Below are 20549 nucleotides of genomic sequence, written 5' to 3'. Positions count from 1 at the left end.
TAAAGGAAGACAACATCAGCCACAGTCAGGAGGGGGTACGAACACGAATGTTATCATCACCAGCAGTCATCATTAATCCACTGCTGGATGAAGGTATCCCCATCTCTCATGGCCCTGCAAAGCAATAATCCATCGAATAATCCATGAATGCTCTTCGATATTATCTTTTCAAACTTATGCTCAGGTTGCACTTACAAACAAGGGTTACTTCTTGCTAAAACATGGTTTTTCATCTCAGCTGGTGATATAATTGGAATATCATTTTCATACTCCGAGTAATTTATGGAACAATCCTTCGTAATTCCGTTTCGAGAACCAAGATTGGTGCAAGGATCAGCTTTGTCGGCGAACATCGGCAAAGATCTTCCCCATCCAAACTCGGTTCCACCACAGCTTCATCTGTAGGTCTACGAGTCTACATGGAAGTCACAGGCGACCGAGGATAAAGCGTGGAGACGATCGACTCGACACACAGTTTGAGGTCCCGGTCTCATCACAGCTGGGTGGCTAAAAATCCCGGATTCAATCTGAGCTACCCAGTCATATTTCTGCCCGAGTAAAAAAATACAATATGCTGTATATATAATTCTAAGAAAAAAATAAAACACAAGAAACATAACACTGAAAAATAATTATTCTTCTTCTTTCGCATGGCTGATTTCACATTCACGTGGTCAAGCCCGGATAACCGCGTAGGGAGCAGCAGAGTGAATCGCTGCGATGTCTTCATCGTGTTTGTGGAGCGGGACTTTGCGTCGTTCTGAGTTGTACTACCGTCTGTTCTGGATGGCCGCAGTCGCACCACTCCCACCGGAGAGTTTATTTATTCAATTTAAATTTGTGCATCAGGTATCATCCGCATCTACTGCCAAGGTCACCCCCCCACCCCTCACCACACCTTGAGCTGTGTGCCCAGCAGCACCACTCTCTGTCGCTCGGGGCGCACCCCGGTGAGGGAGAAGAGGCGAGACTTGAACGCCAGCGGCGGGCGGCTCGTATCGAGCTCCGTGACGCAGTGGAGTTGGCGACCCCACTTCACCCGCACTGAGTGGACGCCACGGGGCCCAGGGGCCAAACAGCAGCATCAACAGTAGAAGCATCGACAGCAGCAGCATCATCAGCAGCATCATAATCATAAGCAGCATCGTTATCATCAGCAGAAGTAGATGTATAATAATCAGCAGTGTCGACATCGGAATTATCATCACGACCGCCATCAGCGTGATTACCACGACCGACACGATAATCTTTGTTATTACTCTGATCCACGTTTATTTTTGGGTTAGGCTACGTGATGGTAGATTTGTGCCACAATTCATGTCATTACCCCTCCACCACCCGACGAGATTGTCACGTTTACAAATACAATACGTTATCATATATACGTGGCTGATGTATTAACCACATTCTGACCCACAAAGCTTCTCCGACTCACCGGTGACTGAAAGGCTTTTCACGACCGAATTCAATCGACATCGACATTCTGCGGACGTTGAGCTCCATGAGGTCGTGACCTCGGGAATCGAGGGAGGCTGCTCCATCTCACCCACGTGCTAACGCCTCCGCCGTGACATCAGCCCACCGCAAATGCGCGCTTTGTAATTTGTGCCTGACTAAGTCTGACTTACGTTAATTAGTTCACGCATCTTCTACCGAAGCGGGCATTAGCTATGTCAGATTTTTTTTGTCTGCAGACATTCAGTTTTTCCTGAAGAAGCTCGCCCAGCAGCCCGCGGAGCGAAACGTCGGACATCGAGCCGAACAACACACGCCGCGACACACTCCCGAAATCACACAGTGGCGAAATCCAAACAGTAGCACAACCGCGCGCACCTGCACAGTATTACCACCATCATCATCATCATGTATTATCCGTGTGTGATTTAACACTCGGGCCCTTTGGCATATATCATGGAAATAAAATAAAATAAATCCCGTCCACTAAAAACGTTCTCCCAATCCCCATTTTAATCCCACAATCCCCGGGCCTCTTCCATTAGGGGAGGACTGCGCAGAGTGGCTCTCAGAGCGACTGACAACCACAGATGCAGCAGCCACGGCCCGCTGCTGTCGCCGGCCTCTGAACTGTCAGAAGGAGACGTCAGGCTGGTAAACAGAGGAGGGGACATGCGGAGGCAACCCGTGCCGACCCCCCCACCCAACTCCTCCCCCACCCCTATTGTGGAGCGGCGCAGGCTGCGGCACGAATACCGTGCAGGGGACATTTCGAGGTGGAAAAAAAACGTCAGCGCCACGTTGCGGCGACAAAAAGACAAAGATCCCCCGCGTAGCCTGTGACAGACTGTCGGGGCGAGTGCTGTTCGCGAGTAGCCCCTATGAAGGCCAGCACGGCACACGAGGGGGTGGGTGGCCAGCACCACGCCCGGCCGCCTTTGTCTTCCTAGTGACGATGTTTACAAATCGCACCAGGTACTCATTTGATGCTGAGTCGACCTAGGGGAGGCCCAGGACCGGTTGAAGATAATCGTCACTGGTGGTGTTGGCCGTGAGCGGGAATCGAACTCGGGTCGCCAGGTTCATAGCACAGCGCACTAACCGCTACACTACCGCTCCCCACACTCACACGCAATCACACCCACCCACTCACACACACACAACATGAAGCAAATCGCCTTACGAGCACAAAACACCCCAATACACGGCGCTAATCAAACGCCTTACTAAAAACACACGCACGAAAGCCAAAGTCTCATTCGTGGATTTGGCCAAACATCCGAATGTAGCAGCACCCCCCTCACTAGGGTCTTGAGACTCCGCGAGGCTGTTCCTGGGTACATCGTTGGCATTCCTTTTATTATCACGGGGGTCAGGGGGAAGGGGTGGGGGGGAGCGGTGGCGCAGTGGTTAGCGCACTGCACTGCGATCTCGGCCGCCTCAGTTCGATTCTCGGCCACGGCTTCCATCAGTGGCGCGCGCTACCTGAACCGGTCCTGGCCTCCCACCCCCTTCACCAATTCGTGCCCACCAACGCGGTGAAGTATGGTCAAACAACTCCCAGTTGTCTGACATCGCGTGCAGATAGATCTTCATCCAGCAGTGGATTGCCAAAGGGATGGCCATTATGATTACTATTATTAAATAACCATGATAAGCATTGATGCCATTATTAAGCGACATCTAGTCAGCCTAAGGCAAGGCGCTGCAGAGTAAACCCGATACAAGTCCATCTGTATGTAAACCTACAGCACTAGTTTCTATATCGCCTCGTACCAGGATGCACCAGCGGTGCCATAACAAGCGTTATGGGCTCTGTGGGCAGCGAGAAGGCAACTGGTGACACCGTGCATCGTCTCCGCTCCGACCAAGCCGCACTCACCAGCGTGGTGAAGTATGGTCAACTAAGTCGGCACGACCCACGCACGGCCTTGGCAGGAGGCCGCCATCCAGCGGTGGATTGGTAAATTCGGCTGTTCGTACCTTACAGTGAATTCACAAATTTAAACAACAACAAACAGCACGTGTCGCGTGCTTGGGAGGCGAGGGTTGGTGGATCACGTGCAGATTTGTGAATCCCCCGAAGCTTCCTGGGCTGTGAGGTGGCCCTCGTCCAGCAGTGGATAGACGGCGACGAGTGCCGTGCGAGTGCAACGTGTGGATAGGCAATGAAGGATACGTACCCGAGTACAGAGGCATGGCAAGCTCCAACAGCACCTTCACATCAATGCAACTCAATGGAGCGGTAGAGTGCAGTAGCGTTGGCAGGCGATGCTGGCTGGCTGAGTGTGTGAGTGCGTGGCCACTGAAGTGACTAGTCCACTGGGGGTTGCGCATTGACGAGCTGCTAAAGTTGTACCAGGATGAAGCGGCTTTGCTGCTGCTGCTGTTGTGTCTGCTGACACGATGGTTTGGCAGCTGCCGCGAGAGAATTGGTTACACGCGGCGAGAGTCCTGCCGGGGGTGGCAGACACACGGCGCACACCCGGGAGACGAGACGGAAAGATCTGGAGAGGGATGGGGAGAGACGGCGGCAGAGCACACGAGGAGAGACGGGGGCAGACTTATATGGAAACACGGGGAGATACGCGAAACTTTCACGGTGCTGGGAGAGACCAGGAGATCCACGGAGACCTCGAAAGACCGACGGAGACGAGTGGAGACAGCGGTTGTGGGTTTTAGCCGATACCGGGAATCGAACTTAGGTGCACCGCGTTGAGAGCGCAGCGCGGCACGCTAACCATTGCGCCACTGCTCTTAAACTACCCACGACTTGTTTAAGTTCACTAACCCAAGCAATTGTGTTCCACGCAACAAAGCAGAAGATCTCTGCAGGGCCGCTAAAATTAGTACCACCTTGCGGCAAGTACCTCGCGGTTTGTTCCGTGGAATTTCTGGCGCCCGCCATGGAAATGCGGAATTTCCACCACTGCCTCTTTGAGTCAGGGCATAGACCCCCACGCCTCGTCTTCACGGATGGTACGTGCAGCTACTGCTCGGTCTATGGTCGGTGCTGCTATTGCTTGCTCCCGATACTGTAACAATATTCTTTACAACTTGTGAGAATAGGTTTCCCCTTTTTTCTGGCAACAAAACAGCTGTGTTGAGATGTTAAAACACCAAACTGAAACCTTTCACAAGGAATCATGTCTGCATTAACCACAATACTTGTGGTCAGAATGCAAACAAAAAAACATACTCTGATAATATATGCATTGTCTTTGAATCTGATTGGTCCACACCAGAGACAGCTTTTTTTTTAGCCTAGTCTCAAAACGGTGTTAGACCAGAGGACGCCAAAAGGTTAATGCAGACATGATTCCTTGTAAAATAATTCAGTTTGGTGTTTTAACAGCTCAACACCTGTTTTGTTGCCAGAAAAAAGGGGAAAAGCTATTCTCATATTTTGGTCCTGGCAAAGGAGGTCCCACGACGTAGTCCTGGACAAGTTGTACGGTGAACGGTTGCCGTTCGCTCTCTTTGAGAGTGAGCGGCAACCGTTCACCGTACGGCTCCAAGCGCGAGGATTGCCCAAGCTCTGTGATCCTCTGTATATATTTAAGGTGTTTTTAGCCAATTACACATATGGGAGAAAACCGGAGCATCCAGAGCAACCCTACGTGTGCGAAGGAGCAACACTGTATCCCCATACAGATGGAAAGAGATGAAGATTAGTCCACGCTTCGCCGTACCCGCCACGCTCCTGGCCAGCCAGGGTCATGGTAACTGGAGGCGCACGGGCAAGGGAGCGTCACAGCATTCGAGCGGTGACCCACCAACCCTCGCCTCCACAGTGCTGGAGCACAAGCCACACGACCGTACTGGCGATTGCTATTTGCTTCATCGCTATACGCGATTTTTTTTTTCCTTTTGCCATTTTGTTCATGCCTCCGATCGCTCTTGCCAACGAGACTCACCCTGGTTTCCCCGCTGGGCAAACAAATAAACGTGGAACTGGTACAGCTGATGCAGCTGCTGCTGCTGCTGTTACTGCTCATGCTGAAGCTGCTGCTATCGCCAATGTTACCGCTGCCTCTGCTGCTGCTGCTGCCGCCGCTTACTAAATCCGACCATTCGTACCTCCGATACCCCTCGTAATGCTGACCCGACTTGATGCTACTTAACCTGCTGATGCTGCTGTCGTCACGAAGTGCTCGCGTTGGCGAAAAGATGACACCGTTCCAATTTTTGGTACAAGGCGATCCGGGGGTGGGGGGCACCAACCCCGAGTCACGTGAGCCACACACCCCCTGAGTGTCAACCCTCACAGAAGGTTATTTTTAAATTCTCATGTTTTTTCCCCGCTATTGATTTGTCTATTTATTGAGCATCATTTGGTGATGCTGCTGTTGTTGCTGGTGCTGCTGATGCGTGGAGGCGCCACGGTGGCTAGGAAATGTTAACTACCTCGCCTGGTATACAGGAGGTCGTGGGTTTCATCCCGACCCTGACGCGTGCTGCTGTATATTTGGAGTTTGCGGTGTCTCTCTCTCTCCCTGGCCGCGCAGATTTTTCTCCGGGTTCTCCGGTTTTTTTCCTCCGCATTTAGAATCAACATCAAGCGTTTAGAGCATTTGACTGCTGCGACAAAATGTCCACACTGTAAGCCACTTTGTTGAGCTATCATATGTGGTCAGGTCGCTTCTGAAAAAGAGCTATACAACTCAGTGAGCGCTTACCTGGTGAAATATAAAAAAAAATTATGTAGCTGCAAGTTTACAAGCCGTGGTGGTGGTGCAGAAGCACTCAAAACAAAATAGAACTCAACACTTTTTGACGACACTGTTCATTAAAATGAAAACAATATAAGGCGACGTTCCGGACAATGGCCCTTCTTCGTGACACGTGACGTTTCTAGAAATGGGTCTTTTTCTCATAGCACACGAGGTTGCGCTATGAGGACCATTGCTAGAATCGTGCCCCGTTCTATATATTATTTGTTAAGACCACACACTGTTATTGACGAATGTGTTGCGGTGTTCCGTTGTTGATCAGAGGAGGCCGGCTGGAGCAGACGTCATACCGCCGAGCTGGCAACTTGCTACCAGCCTGGGTTAGATTCCAGGTTTCAGCCGCATGTGGTGAAACGGGATTCTCAGGTGGAGCGAGTGGATGAATGTCTCAGCCCGGTCCACCAACCAATCACACGACTGCACGAAAAACACGACCCGTCGCGTTCGCTTAGGATTTGCACTTTATTTGGCTACATCGCAGCTGTGAGAATGTTTTGACGTCTTTATTTTTAAACCCCCATATCAGTTCGACTGACATGTCACAATCTCACAGCGCAGTGGTGTGCGTCCGATTGTGACCGGGCGTGGTGTTGGCCACTCACCCCGTCATGTGCCGTCCTGGCATTTACAGGCGCTCGCTAACAGCACTTGCACCAACAGCCTGTTGAAGGCTATGTGGGGGATATTTGTCTTTGTCCTGTTGAGTAAAGAATAACAAAGCCACTTGAAGGATGTTTTATTTTGTTTGTATTGGTTTGAGCACCGTGCGCAGAGCGTGTGGGTCGATGAGTGCTGCGCTCCACTGTGTGGGTAAGAGGTCACCTGAAGGGTTCTCAGACGTAGCTCTGCGATATCCACTTCTGCGGGCCGTTCTCAGACCCATGAGGTACGCTGCTGAGACATTTACGCGTGGATCGTTTGTCTCACGGCAGCAAAAAAATGTAATGCATTGAGAAAACAGATTAAGAAATGTAAAAAAAAAACGCACTTAAAACAAACACATTAACTTAATCGTCGACGCATTTCTCCATTCACACATTGACTACATGAACATCATCGCTCACATCTCTGCCCTGCAGCTCCAGTCCACTCTTCTCTCTCTGTCTCGGGGAGACCTTGATCCAGCAGTGGACTGATCACGTTTGACGATGACGACGTTGAGGATTCATCCTGGGCAGCGTCACTCGTAACCGAGGCTCGCCAAGCTTCAGGCTCGACCTCCCCCTGTCGCTGACTCTCGTGGGAGCTGGGGCCGGGATGGAACCGAGGAGGGGCTGGACAGGGAATTCCTGGGGCCGGGACGACGGCTGAGAACACACAAACACACACACACACAGAGACTAAGATCCCCCGTATCGGATTAATAATTTACTTTTGGGGCAAGTGCTGTGAGCGAGCCCTTACGAAGCCCGGACACGCACAGAAACACTCACACACACAACCACAGAGGCAAAGATCCCCCCGTGTAGCCTTAACAGACCGTTGGGGCAAGTGCTGTTTGCGAGCACCTACGAAATCCGGCATGGCACACGAGGGGGTGGGTGGCCAGCAGTACGCCCGGCCGCCTTTGTCTCCCCACTGGCGATGTTTACACACCGCACCAGGTATTCATTTGATGTTCAGTCGACCTAGGGGAGGCCCAGTACAGGTTCAGATAATCGTCACTGGTGGCGGGAATCGAACTCTGTCCACTGGGTTTGTAGTGGAGCGTGCTAACCGTTACACTCCCGGTTCCCCACAACCACACGCATGGACACATGCACGTGTTGATGCACAGGTGTACATCAACACACGCATGGACACATGCACGTGTTGATGCACAGATGTACATCAACACACGCATGGACACATGCACGTGTTGATGCACAGATGTACATCAACACACGCATGGACACATGCACGTGTTGATGCCCAGGTGTACATCAACACGTGGTGACGGTTGTCGTAACTCCCATGGCAGTGGCAGCAACAGAGAGACAAGGAGGTGACGAGGCAATGATGAAAGAATTCCTCTTTTTAGATAGTAGCAGAGCGACAAGGAGGTGACAGAGTGACCATGATGGAGTGGCTGTAGGGCTCTGAGTGAGAGCCGGAGACAATCACCCCGGAGTGTCTCTCGCCGGCCAGATGGACACGAGGCTGCAGTAACGCAAGTCGGACAGCACCTCCCGTCCCAGGAGCGGCGCCTGCAGGACAAAGCGCCGCGTGAGACGGAGCCGGCTGCGTCACGCCGACGACTCTCACCCGGTGGGAGGGGGGGGGGGGGTGAATCCAGTCCACGGTTTAAAAGTTTAAAGGAGCAGTCACCTCGCTCGTGCTGAGCCCGAACTGCGTTTCGCCTTCCGCTGGTCGCTCGGCTGGGAGGGCTCTGCGGGAATCGTCGCCACCCCCCCCCCCCCCCACAGCAAACACCCGCGGACCCATCGATACCCATCTGCCAATAATTAATGACTCGGTTTGACAATTAAACTCTTTCCCAATTAGAACCTCGCTTCAATTAAAACCTCGCTGCATTTAAAACCTCGCGTCAATCCTCGCTCCTGGCGTGGAACTGCCGCCCGATTGTGAGTGCATGCACGGCGAACCTCCTTCGCACCGTACGCAGCAACCTGCGATGAGCGCAGCGTGCTAATCGGAGGTGAGCGTGGCGATCTGTTTGGCCGAACGCGCGGCCCTCCTCCCGCGGGGGGGGGGGGGCACAGACGCCGCGATCCGAACCAAACCCCCCTCCCTGCCCACCCCTCCCCCACCGCCCCCCTCCCTGCCCCCCTCCCTGCCCCCACCCCTGGTGCTGTCAGCGGCGCAAATCTCAGCGCGACGTCGACCGCTTCTCTAATGCCGCGCACAAGGAGAGGGAGAGATAGCGAGAGTGGTCTTTGAAGTGGCCGCGTGCGGGGTCAGAGGTCAGAGCACCGAGCAGCGCCGCCGTTCTAAAAACAAATCTGCAGGGGAACAAAAACAAACCACGTGCCCCTAGCACGCACTCACAAAGACAAAGGTCCTCCCGCCCCCCGTGTAGCCTTCACAGACTGTCGGGGCAAGTGCTGTTAGCGAGCACCTATGAAGGCCGGCACAGCACACGAGGGGGTGGGTGGCCAGCACTACAACCGGCCGCCTTTGTCTCCTCAGTGCTGATGTTTACACGCACAGGTGCTCATTTGAGGCTGAGTAGATCTAAGGGAGGCCCATGACCAGTTCATATCATCGTCAGTGGAGTTCGCAGTGAGCGGGAATTGAACCCAGGTCGCCGGGTTCGTAGTGCAGAACGCTAACCGCTACACCACCGCTCTCCATACACACACACCCACACAGACACACACATACACATAGAGACTCATACACCCACACAGACACACACAGACTCACACAGACACACACAAACTCACACAGACACACTCAGACTCACACAGACCCACACAGACACACACAGACTCACACAGACTCACACAGACACACACAGACACACACAGACCCACACAGACACACACAGACCCACACAGACTCACACAGACACACACAGACACACACAGACCCACACAGACCCACACGGACGCTCGCTCGCTCTGGATTGGACTGAACGAAGGATGCGGCACTCACGGTCGGCTCACAGCGCTCCTCCTTCCTCTCGAAGTTCCTGCGCTCCTCCTGTCTCTGCTCACCACACGGGCAGCGACGGAGCCGACGTCGCACGTGAGCGCGTGCGCTGCGTAAATGCCCCGGCGACTGATTTCAGCCGCAGCAGTCCGGAAATGCAATTCCAGTGGGGGGGGGGGAGGGGGGGGATTTTGCGGTTGTTGCGCTGCATCCGTCACACCTCATTTTATCCTCATCAATTTTACAAACCTGGGTACACAATAATATCAGATTGCTGTGGATAGGCGTACTCTGTAGTCTAGTGGTAGTGCCTTACGCCATTGATCCCTACTCCAAGCCTGCCTAGATGCCTTCGATTGGCACGCCAGATGAAATCACGCGTGTACAATTGTGTAAACGCTCCGCGAATATACACGACACATACATACACAATATACACGACACATACATACACAATATACACGACACATACATACACAATATACACATTACATACATACACAATATACACATTACATACATACACAATATACACATTACATACAAACACAATATACACGACACATACATACACACTATACACGACACATACACACACACTATACACGACACATACATACACCTGCTGGTGAACTGCTGGTGACCCGCTGGTGACCAACTGGTGACCCGTGACCCGCTAGTGACCCCGTGACCCACTGGTGACCCGCTGGTGACCTACTGGTGACCCGTGACCCGCTAGTGACCCCGTGACCCACTGGTGACCCACTGGTGACCCGCTGGTGACCTGTGACCCGCTAGTTACCCGTGACCCACTGGTGACCCACTGGTGACCCGCTGGTGACCCGTGACCCGCTAGTGACCCGTGACCCACTGGTGGCCCGCTGCCGACCCGTGAGCTCACCCGCGCCGCCCTTTCGGCCACGCGCTCCTGCGCGTACATGGGGATGCCACGGTTGGTGCGGTGCAGGTAGCGGTTCACAAACGCCGGGTACGACCGCGGCGCCAACCCCGACGGCAGCCGGCAGATCGCACCGCTGCCACCGGAGTCACCGCCACCGACGACCACCGGGCGAGCCGATCCTGGGAGCTGCTCCTGTGGTGGCGGCAGCCAAGCGGGTTTGGTGGATCACCGCACAAACGTTGTGAAATTTGAGATTTTCAGTGACGGGGTGATGGTGGTGGTGAGGGGGGTCAACGGAGGGGGGGGGGCACCATCGCACCTGTCCTCTGCCAGCGGGCGCATCTGTCGTGTCGGGGGGGCCTTTGGGGACCCGGCCCCCCAGTGGGGGCAGCCGCCCTGGAGCGCGAGGACCCCGGTGCCTTTTGCGATTCCGTCTCCTCCGTGCCGGTTCCGGCTTGACCTCCGGCTCGGGGTCGCTGTTGCTGTCCTCGCTGCTCCTGCACGCGCACGCACAAGCCAGTGGTGAAAATTCCACAGGGTGACGGTGCAGCAAGTGGGTTGTTAAAGAGTCTACACCATCGGTTTGTGTTTTCTCTCTGAGTAGGTGTGAGATCTTTCTGCGGTCTCTGGGTTTCTCCAACACGCAGCCACTTCATAACGAACTGACCAGACATTCCAGGCAAGTGGTGAAAGTTCCACATTTCTATGGCCGGGGGCACGCTCATCCATAGAACATCCAATGTTTGTTTTACACAAAGCGGTACTTAACTTCATTATTCAACTCTGCAGTGATCATGAAGTTGAGATAAACTTCCCAATAATGTACCGACTCATTCCGTGCGTGCGTCGGGAGCAGTTCGCAGATGCCTCTCGTCGCTCCGTCTCCATGAAGCAGGGCAGCTCCAAGCCTCCTATGCCGGCTCATATCGTGCATCGAGTCCCCCCCGCCCCCCGGCGACTCACTCGGACTCCGCCGCGAGCCGCGCGAGCTCCAGCCGGCCGAGGCGCCGGTAGCACTCCTCCAGCGTGCGCACTTCGTCGGGGCCTCCGGCCCACGATGGGCCCGAGGCGTCAGGGCCCCAGCCTCGTCCCGCGGAGCCCCGCGTCCCCGTCCGCTCGGCGTCCCCCTCGCCCGGGCGGCGTCCCGGCGATTCCGCCGGAGGCTCCGGCGCGCCGGCCGGCTTCGTGTCGGCCTGCAAGGGCGTCCACGCAGCGGGGATGTCCCCAAATGGAGTCATTCGAAAGGTCATTTTTCAGTACTGGGATGTTTTTGGGCCAACACCAATTACACCATGTGATTTTCTTTTTATTAGCTATGAGGGGAAACTGGAGGATATCCAAACAGAACAGAGAGAGAGAGAGAGAATGTACAAACCTCACGGCGAGTGTTACCACTGCGTTGCCCCCCTGGAATTAACTTCGCGTGACAACAATAATTAGATGTTTAGGTCGCCCTTAAACAATGAATATCAGAGGGCCGTGCGTGTAGAGGTGGAAGGGATGAGTGAAGGAACCGGCGAGAGAGAGACTCCAGAAACAAGAGACCAGAGAGAGAGAGAGAGCTAGAGAGTTAGGAGGCCGTGTTAAACCGGTGCTGGGGTCTTCAGCCGGGACTCAGGTGCACTGTATGTTGAACCTCTTTCACAGCGCACGTCGCCATCCGTGCTAATCGGAGGTGCGGTGCAAGGACAACAAACTAGACACTGGGGGCAGGCAACTTCCAAGGGGGCAGGCAACTCCAGAAACTGGGCACCGTGGGGACAAAAATCTCAGTGGGCACCCCTACGGATCCGTGGATGCGATGCTGACCGGAGGTCACCGGCGGCATCTGTGCGAGGGGGGGGGGCACCTGCATGCGTCGGGGGTCGTGCGGTCGTGCGGGAGTCCGATCGTCGCCGCCGGCGTCGTCGATGCCGTCGGCTTCTCTCCGCGCGCTCTCCGTGTCCGAAGTCTCGCTCCGCTCCGAGTCGCTCGCTTGGGACATTTGAGCGGAGCGCGGAAGACGAGCGGCTGAATGGTCGGAGGCCCCCCCCCACCCCCCCGCCCCCCCGAGGGGGCAGCGCTGAGATCCGAGGGTTCAACACCCGGGGACTCAGCTTACCGACACGTGGTTACACCAGGCTGCGGCTCGGTCAAGCGCAGAGATCCACAGAGTCACTTTGAGACCCACAGGCTCAGATAGATATTCATCGAGTCACATAGAGACCCATCGTCACATAGAGACCCATCGAGTCACATAGAGACCCATCGAGTCACATAGAGACCCATCGAGTCACATAGAGACCCATCGAGTCACATAGAGACCCATAGGCTCACACAAGAGACCCACAGACTCGTGCACAGCGAGCCCAAAACACTTTTCTCAACTCTCAACGCGGTCTCTAACAGCGCGCTTGCTCTCCCTCGTGCTCCGATTCCATTTCAGGGCCTGCAACTCCTCCACAGCGCTTCTATCGTTCGAGCAGGAGCCATTGCCGATCCGTCCGATCGGACAGCCGGAGGAGAACCGGGTCGACTTGGGTCGTTGAGCCCCCCCCCCCTTTAGGGGAAGAAACGAACCTTGGGCGGGCGGTGAGCCCCGCGCCTCCTCCGTCGCCCGGGGCGTCCTCTCTCGCTGCCGCGGGGCGGCCGGGCCCTCGGGGCCGTAGCAGCCCCTCTCCGTGGCCCGACTCACGAGGGCGTCCGTCAGGGTCACCGTGGCCTCCGCGAGCTTCCTGGCGGAGGAGGAGGCGGTGGAGGGGATCGTGCGGGAAGGATGCGAGGTGGAGGAGCACGAGGGAGGATGTGAAGGAAGACGTGCGGTACTTTAGGTTGGCAACGCGTTAGGTTTGATGTACGTCGCGCCACGCGGGCGCTCGCCGGCTAAAGAAGATTAAATTAAATCCTCCGGACTGAAATTCCACAGCTGACCGTGGACTACACCAAGCCCCGTGAGTAACATTAACGTGCTGACAAAATGACTCGGAACGCTGCAAGAAGCCGCTGATCTCTTTCTCGGTGCGGGGGGATGGTGGGGATGGTGGAGGGTGGGGGGGCACGATCAGTTCAGTCGCAACCCGGGCCGGACAGCCACGTGGGGTGGTGGGGGGGGGCTGCCCGAACGTGCACTGGTTTGTTTGTCTGGTGGTGGTGGGAGTGGGGGGGGGGGGTCCGCAAGCATGGCAGGCTCTGCCCACACCTCTCCCACCACCACCCACACCCCCCCGTGCTCACCGTGGGTCCTCGCGCGTGCCCACGTAGTCCAGCACGCACTCGCAGAAGCTGCGGCCCATCGAGAGGAAGTCGCTCACGTCGTAGCTGCTGCCCCTGGCGCTGCTCCTTCTGGGGGTGGGGGGACACGGGGAGGAGAGCGGCGCCTTGGGGCCACGCGAGACCCCCCCCTCCGCTACCGATGCGGCTCACCCGCAGCATCGCGACGTCCTGCCACAGAGGCGTCCCCGAGGGGTACGGCCGGGTGGGGCCCCGCGCTTTGGGGGGCACGCTGTCAGACGTCACGCTCTCAGACGTCACGCTCTCAGACGTCACGCTGTCAGACGTCACGCTCTCAGACGTCACGCTCTCAGACGTCACGCTCTCAGACGTCACGCTGTCAGACGTCACGCTGTCAGACGTCACGCTCTCAGACGTCACGCTGTCAGACGTCACACTGTCAGACGTCACGCTGTCAGACGTCACACTGTCAGACGTCACACTGTCAGACGTCACGCTCTCAGACGTCACACTGTCAGATGTCACACTGTCAGACGTCACGCTGTCAGACGTCACGCTGTCAGACGTCACACTGTCAGACGTCACACTGTCAGACGTCACGCTCTCAGACGTCACGCTCTCAGACGTCACGCTGTCAGACGTCACGCTCTCAGACGTCACGCTCTCAGACGTCACGCTCTCAGACGTCACGCTGTCAGACGTCACGCTGTCAGACGTCACGCTCTCAGACGTCACGCTGTCAGACGTCACACTGTCAGACGTCACGCTGTCAGACGTCACACTGTCAGACGTCACACTGTCAGACGTCACGCTCTCAGACGTCACACTGTCAGATGTCACACTGTCAGACGTCACGCTGTCAGACGTCACGCTGTCAGACGTCACACTGTCAGACGTCACACTGTCAGACGTCACACTGTCAGACGTCACGCTCTCAGACGTCACGCTGTCAGACGTCACGCTGTCAGACGTCACGCTCTCAGACGTCACACTGTCAGACATCACGCTCTCAAAACGTCACGCTCTCAGACGTCACACTGTCAGACGTCACGCTGTCAGACGCCACGCTGTCAGACGTCACGCTCTCAGACGTCACACTGTCAGACGTCACGCTGTCAGACGTCACACTATCAGACGTCACGCTGTCAGACGTCACACTATCAGACGTCACACTATCAGACGTCACGCTGTCAGACGTCACGCTCTCAGACGTCACACTGTCAGACGTCACACTATCAGACGTCACGCTGTCAGACGTCACACTATCAGACGTCACGCTCTCAGACGTCACACTGTCAGACGTCACACTATCAGACGTCACGCTCTCAGACGTCACGCTGTCAGACGTCACGCTCTCAGACGTCACGCTGTCAGACGTCACGCTCTCAGACGTCACACTGTCAGACGTCACGCTGTCAGACGTCACACTATCAGACGTCACGCTGTCAGACGTCACACTATCAGACGTCACACTATCAGACGTCACGCTGTCAGACGTCACGCTCTCAGACGTCACACTATCAGACGTCACACTATCAGACGTCACACTATCAGACGTCACGCTCTCAGACGTCACACTGTCAGACGTCACACTATCAGACGTCACGCTCTCAGACGTCACGCTGTCAGACGTCACGCTCTCAGACGTCACGCTGTCAGACGTCACGCTCTCAGACGTCACGCTGTCAGACGTCACGCTGTCAGACGTCACACTATCAGACGTCACACTATCAGACGTCACACTATCAGACGTCACGCTGTCAGACGTCACGCTCTCAGACGTCACGCTCTCAGACGTCACGCTCTCAGACGTCACGCTCTCAGACGTCACGCTCTCAGACGTCACGCTCTCAGACGTGGCACTTCCCCCGTTTGGTTCAAGGCGTCGTGGGGACCCGCGCGCCGTGGTTGGGCCCGGGCCCCGCACCCCGCTTCCTGGCACCACCTCCGTTTGTTCCACCTCACGGTCTCAAAGGATATATAAATATATATTTTTCTAAAGACAAAGATTCCGTGTATAGCCTCAACAAACTGCTGGGGCAAGTGCTGTTAGCGAGCACTTACGAAGGTCGGAACGGCACACGATGGAGTGGTGTGGCTAGAAATTACGCCCGGCTGCCTTTGTCTCCCCAATGCTGCTGTTTGCACACTGCACCAGTTACTCGTGTGAGGCTGAGTCGACCTAAGGGAGGCCCAGGACTGCTTGAGAGAATTATCACTGGTGTTGGTGGACGGAATGGAACTCAGTTCGCTGGGCTTGTAGAAAAGCACACGCACACAGACGCAGTTCTGTGGAGGTGGTGGTCTCCATAAGGCTGACTGACGGCTTCCGCCACCTCCCCTTGCCCCCCACTCCTCCCCCCCACCTCACCCCCCACCCGGCCGTACGCGCTCAGTCCCCGCGAGCCGGCGAACGACGCCTCGAGGGTGAAGGCGTTGGTGATGCCCATGGCGCGGAACATCACGGCGCGTCCCGTCGACTCCTTCCCCTGCCGGATGCGAAACTTGCAGCTGCGCCAGTCGAAGCGACCCGGGGCCTGCGTCCGGCACGGACAGGCAAAGGTGGCCCGGCGCGGCCTCTCAACCGGGCCCGTTGGGGCAAGTGCCGTGGGCGGTGCGGCAGAAGGCCACCGTGCACACGCCGTGCGCACGCGACGCGGCCGGGAGGCTCACGCTCGCTGCGGAGATGGAGCGACGACATCGGCTCGTGTTGCTCTGGTGTTAGTTCCAAGATTCGAGTTGATGCGTCCGAGTCGAACGGCCTCACTTTGGATGGACGGACTGACTCGCACGGATGGACGGACGGACTCACTTACACGGACGGACTGACTCACACGGATGGACTCACACGGACGGACTCACTCACATGGACGGACTCAAACAGACGGATGGACTCACTCACACGGACGGACTCACTCGGACGAACTCACTCACACGGATGGACTCACACAGATGGACTCACACGGACGGACTCACTCACACGGACGGACTCACACGGACGAACTCACTCACACGGATGGACTCACACGGATAGACTCACGTGGACGGACTCACTCACACGGATGGACTCACTCACACGGACGGACGGAATCACTCACACGGATGGACTCACTCACTCACACGAACGGACTCACTCACACGGATGGACTCACACGGACAGACTCACATGGGCAGACGGACTCACTCACACGGATGGACTCACTCACACGGACTCACTCACACGGACGGACTCACTCACACGGATGGACTCACTCACACGAACGGACGGACTCACACGGATGGACTCACACGAACGGACTCACTCACACGGATGGACTCACACGGACAGACTCACACGGACAGACTCACACGGACTCACTCACACGGACAGACTCACATGGACAGACTCACACGGACGGACTCACTCACACGGACTCACTCACACGGACGGACTCACTCACACGGATGGACTCACTCACACGAACGGACGGACTCACACGGATGGACTCACACGAACGAACTCACTCACACGGATGGACTCACATGGACAGACTCACACGGACAGACTCACACGGACTCACTCACACGGACAGACTCACATGGACAGACTCACACGGACGGACTCACTCACACGGACTCACTCACACGGACGGACTCACTCACACGGATGGACTCACTCACACGAACGGACGGACTCACACGGATGGACTCACACGAACGGACTCACTCACACGGATGGACTCACACGAACAGACTCACACGGACAGACTCACACGGACTCACTCACACGGACAGACTCACATGGACAGACTCACACGGACGGACTCACTCACACGGACTCACTCACACGGCCGGACTCACTCACACGGATGGACTCACTCACACGAACGGACGGACTCACACGGATGGACTCACACGAACGGACTCACTCACACAGATGGACTCACACGGACAGACTCACACGGACAGACTCACACGGACTCACTCACACGGACAGACTCACATGGACAGACTCACACGGACGGACTCACTCAAACGGATGGACTCACACGGACAGACTCACACGGATAGACTCACTCACACGGACAGACTCACACGGATGGACTCACACGGACTCACTCACACGAACGGACTCACTCACACGGATGGACTCACACGGATGGACTCACACGGACAGACTCACACGGATGGACTCACACGGACAGACTCACTCACTCACACCGACGGACGGACTCACTCATACGGACGAACTCACTCACACGAACGGACTCATCACACGGATGGACTCACACGGACGGACTCACACGGACAGACGGACTCACTCACACGGATGGACTCACTCACACGGACAGACTCACACGGACAGACTCACACGGACAGACTCACCCTGCGCGCCATGAGCCAGGGGAAGAGTCGCTCGCGGAGGAAGAGCGCCGCACTGGCGTCGCCGGCGCCGCGTGGCTGTCGCGAGCTGCAGCCGTACATGAAGACGTTGTGCTTGCGGCTGTGGCCGTGCAGGTCGCAGTAGAGGATCACCTGCGCCACGAGGACCACACCGGCGGCGTGACGGACAGCGGTGACCGTCAACGCGACTGCTGCGGCCGTCTGGAACGCTCTCCCTTCCGATATTAGGAAGCTACTGGGAGCGACGCACTTTTAAATCATCGTCGTCTAGATGGACAAACTAATAGCTTTAGAACTAGTTTGCGTTTTGTTTGGTGTCCTTCCCCCCGCACCTCAGATGAGCACGGTTGGCTACGTACGGTGCGAAAGAAGTTCAACGTGCATAAATACGACCGCTCAAAATCCGCCTCTTGAGATGTTTTTTTGTTCAACAGCGATTTTTTTTTTAATTGCACAAACAATTGGAACAATCGAGTGCAACCGGGAGCAGTTCTCGAGTTAAACATCGTGGACAGAGCTACGAGGATCGTGGCTACCCGGCCATGACCTCTGGCGTCTCTGAAAGGGGACGGGACACGCGTGAGCTTCCTCAACGTGCTCCGGTTTACTCCCGCATGTAAAAGCTCATTAACAACTGGCCGATAACATCTTAATATATCGAGGACCGCAGAGCGTGGGGGTGGAACTTGGCAGCGGCTCCCTGCGTGGCTCCCGCTGCCACATTCCCGCGCCTCTGAGTCGTCCTCTCCCTACGAGGGCGAGCGAACGCTGTGCGGTGGCGCAGTGATAACAGTTGATGCAAATAATTATCATCGTTTCTTTTCGCGCGTGCGTGCATGCGTGTCTGCTGCTGCTGCACGCTGACCGGCCGGTCCTTCTGGAACTGCTCCACCATCTGCTTGGTGTGCCACACCGTGGGGAACTCGTCCTTGTCCGGGTGCCGGTAGTTGCGGTTGAGGTCGCGGGCCGACAGCGAACACCTGCGGCACGGCACACGGCAGCGCTGACACGGCAACAACGACGACACCGCCGCTGACAACATAGCGAGGTGAAGGCCAGGGAGAGAAAATTGGGGGATTTTTTATTGGGCCCATTCCCCAGGTTAGGTCGCGCCCGCCCTCTGCAAGAATAGCTGTGTTTTGGAAAAGGTGTACATTTTTTTGAGTATGGCTTGTTTTTCAATAATAAATTAACAATCGATGAGGCGAGTTGATAGGGGGATAGTGGCGAGAGTTTAGGCGAGAGCTGCGGGGTGAGTGGTGAGTGCGTGACGCGGGGGTCGCGCGAGTGTCACCCCACATCACACCTAGCTATGAACTAAAACTATTAAACTTTTTTTTATTTTACCAGGTAAGCCCCACTCAGCTACGTAGCTCTTTTGCAGAAGGGACTTGGCCACAAATGATAGCCCAACGAAGTGGCTTATCTTGTGGAAATGTAAAGCAGCCAAATACTCTAAACGCGTGATGTTGATTCTAAATGTGGAGGGGAAAACCGGAGGACCCGGAGAGAAATCAACGCGACCACGGAGAGAGAGGGAGACCACTCAAACTCCAAACATACAGCAAGCGTCAGGATCAGGATCAAACCCACGCCCTCCTACACACCAGGCGAGGTAGTGAACATCTCGTCCCGTACCTGTAGTTCCCCACGATAACGCCGTCGGGGTTCAACATGGGCACGATCTTGAACACCACCTTGCGCCGAAGCTCCTGCGGGGATTTTTTTAAAAAGATGTACCGATCGGCAGGACGCAAAAAACACAGCGAAGGACTTCACACGGGGAAGGTCGGGGAAGCCACCTGCTGCACTGGTGTATCGTGGCCAACCCCGCAGCAGCCGTGTGGGTTTAGAGTCTCGTGGAGCAAAAACAAATACAGATTTTTTTGTTGGTGATGCTGCTGCTGCTGCTGCGGTATCAGTGTTGGTGCACAGTTAACGATTAGAGCGCAACTCCAGAGCATCACGATCACGTGTACAATACGTGACGTTTCGACCATTGCCCGAAACGTCAAGTATTATGTCATTTTTTCTATTAAGGTCACGGGGTTATCGGTCGTTATTGTTTTGTCGGTTGTAAAAATTATCATGTTTTATGTTCAGCTCATTTCCTTCCTTCTCACGTTCACCGGCCACTTTTCACCGCTTCTCATTTACTCACCAATGCGGCGCTGCTCGGCGTCACAAAAAATATAAATATATGTACGTATAAAAGCACGGTTGTTTGGCGCAGGTCCGAAACACCTAGCGGACAGCAACAAACGGCACCATCG

General features: G+C 55.6%; 1 protein-coding gene across 4 annotated transcripts in view; it reads right to left on the bottom strand.

The window, feature by feature from the left end:
• Nucleotides 1-6631: 6631 nt before the first annotated feature.
• The window catches only part of LOC116945163 (uncharacterized), a 33064-nt gene continuing 19146 nt past the window's right edge, over nucleotides 6632-20549 (bottom strand). For 3 of the 4 annotated variants that reach the window (XM_076068918.1, XM_076068919.1, XM_076068920.1), the window contains 13 exons: nucleotides 19915-19988; nucleotides 19142-19256; nucleotides 18259-18408; nucleotides 16282-16430; nucleotides 13897-14004; nucleotides 13243-13397; nucleotides 12533-12657; nucleotides 11647-11876; nucleotides 11003-11180; nucleotides 10684-10875; nucleotides 9786-9839; nucleotides 8292-8374; nucleotides 6632-7495 (listed from right to left, as the gene is read on the bottom strand). In XM_076068918.1, coding sequence (XP_075925033.1) covers nucleotides 7396-7495; nucleotides 8292-8374; nucleotides 9786-9839; nucleotides 10684-10875; nucleotides 11003-11180; nucleotides 11647-11876; nucleotides 12533-12657; nucleotides 13243-13397; nucleotides 13897-14004; nucleotides 16282-16430; nucleotides 18259-18408; nucleotides 19142-19256; nucleotides 19915-19988 — 1713 coding nt within the window. In that variant the 3' untranslated portion in view covers nucleotides 6632-7395. The remainder of the gene's footprint in view (nucleotides 7496-8291; nucleotides 8375-9785; nucleotides 9840-10683; nucleotides 10876-11002; nucleotides 11181-11646; nucleotides 11877-12532; nucleotides 12658-13242; nucleotides 13398-13896; nucleotides 14005-16281; nucleotides 16431-18258; nucleotides 18409-19141; nucleotides 19257-19914; nucleotides 19989-20549) is intronic. The other variant, XR_012942620.1, reaches the window with a different exon arrangement.

This window comes from Petromyzon marinus, chromosome 23 (genome assembly GCF_048934315.1).
Source record: "Petromyzon marinus isolate PM22_M1 ecotype Great Lakes invasive population chromosome 23, UKy_Petmar_22M1.pri1.0, whole genome shotgun sequence".
In the NCBI taxonomy this organism is placed as follows: domain Eukaryota; kingdom Metazoa; phylum Chordata; class Hyperoartia; order Petromyzontiformes; family Petromyzontidae; genus Petromyzon; species Petromyzon marinus.
The sequence above is the reverse complement of the archived record's forward strand: the minus strand, read 5'-3'. Positions and strand labels throughout refer to the sequence as shown.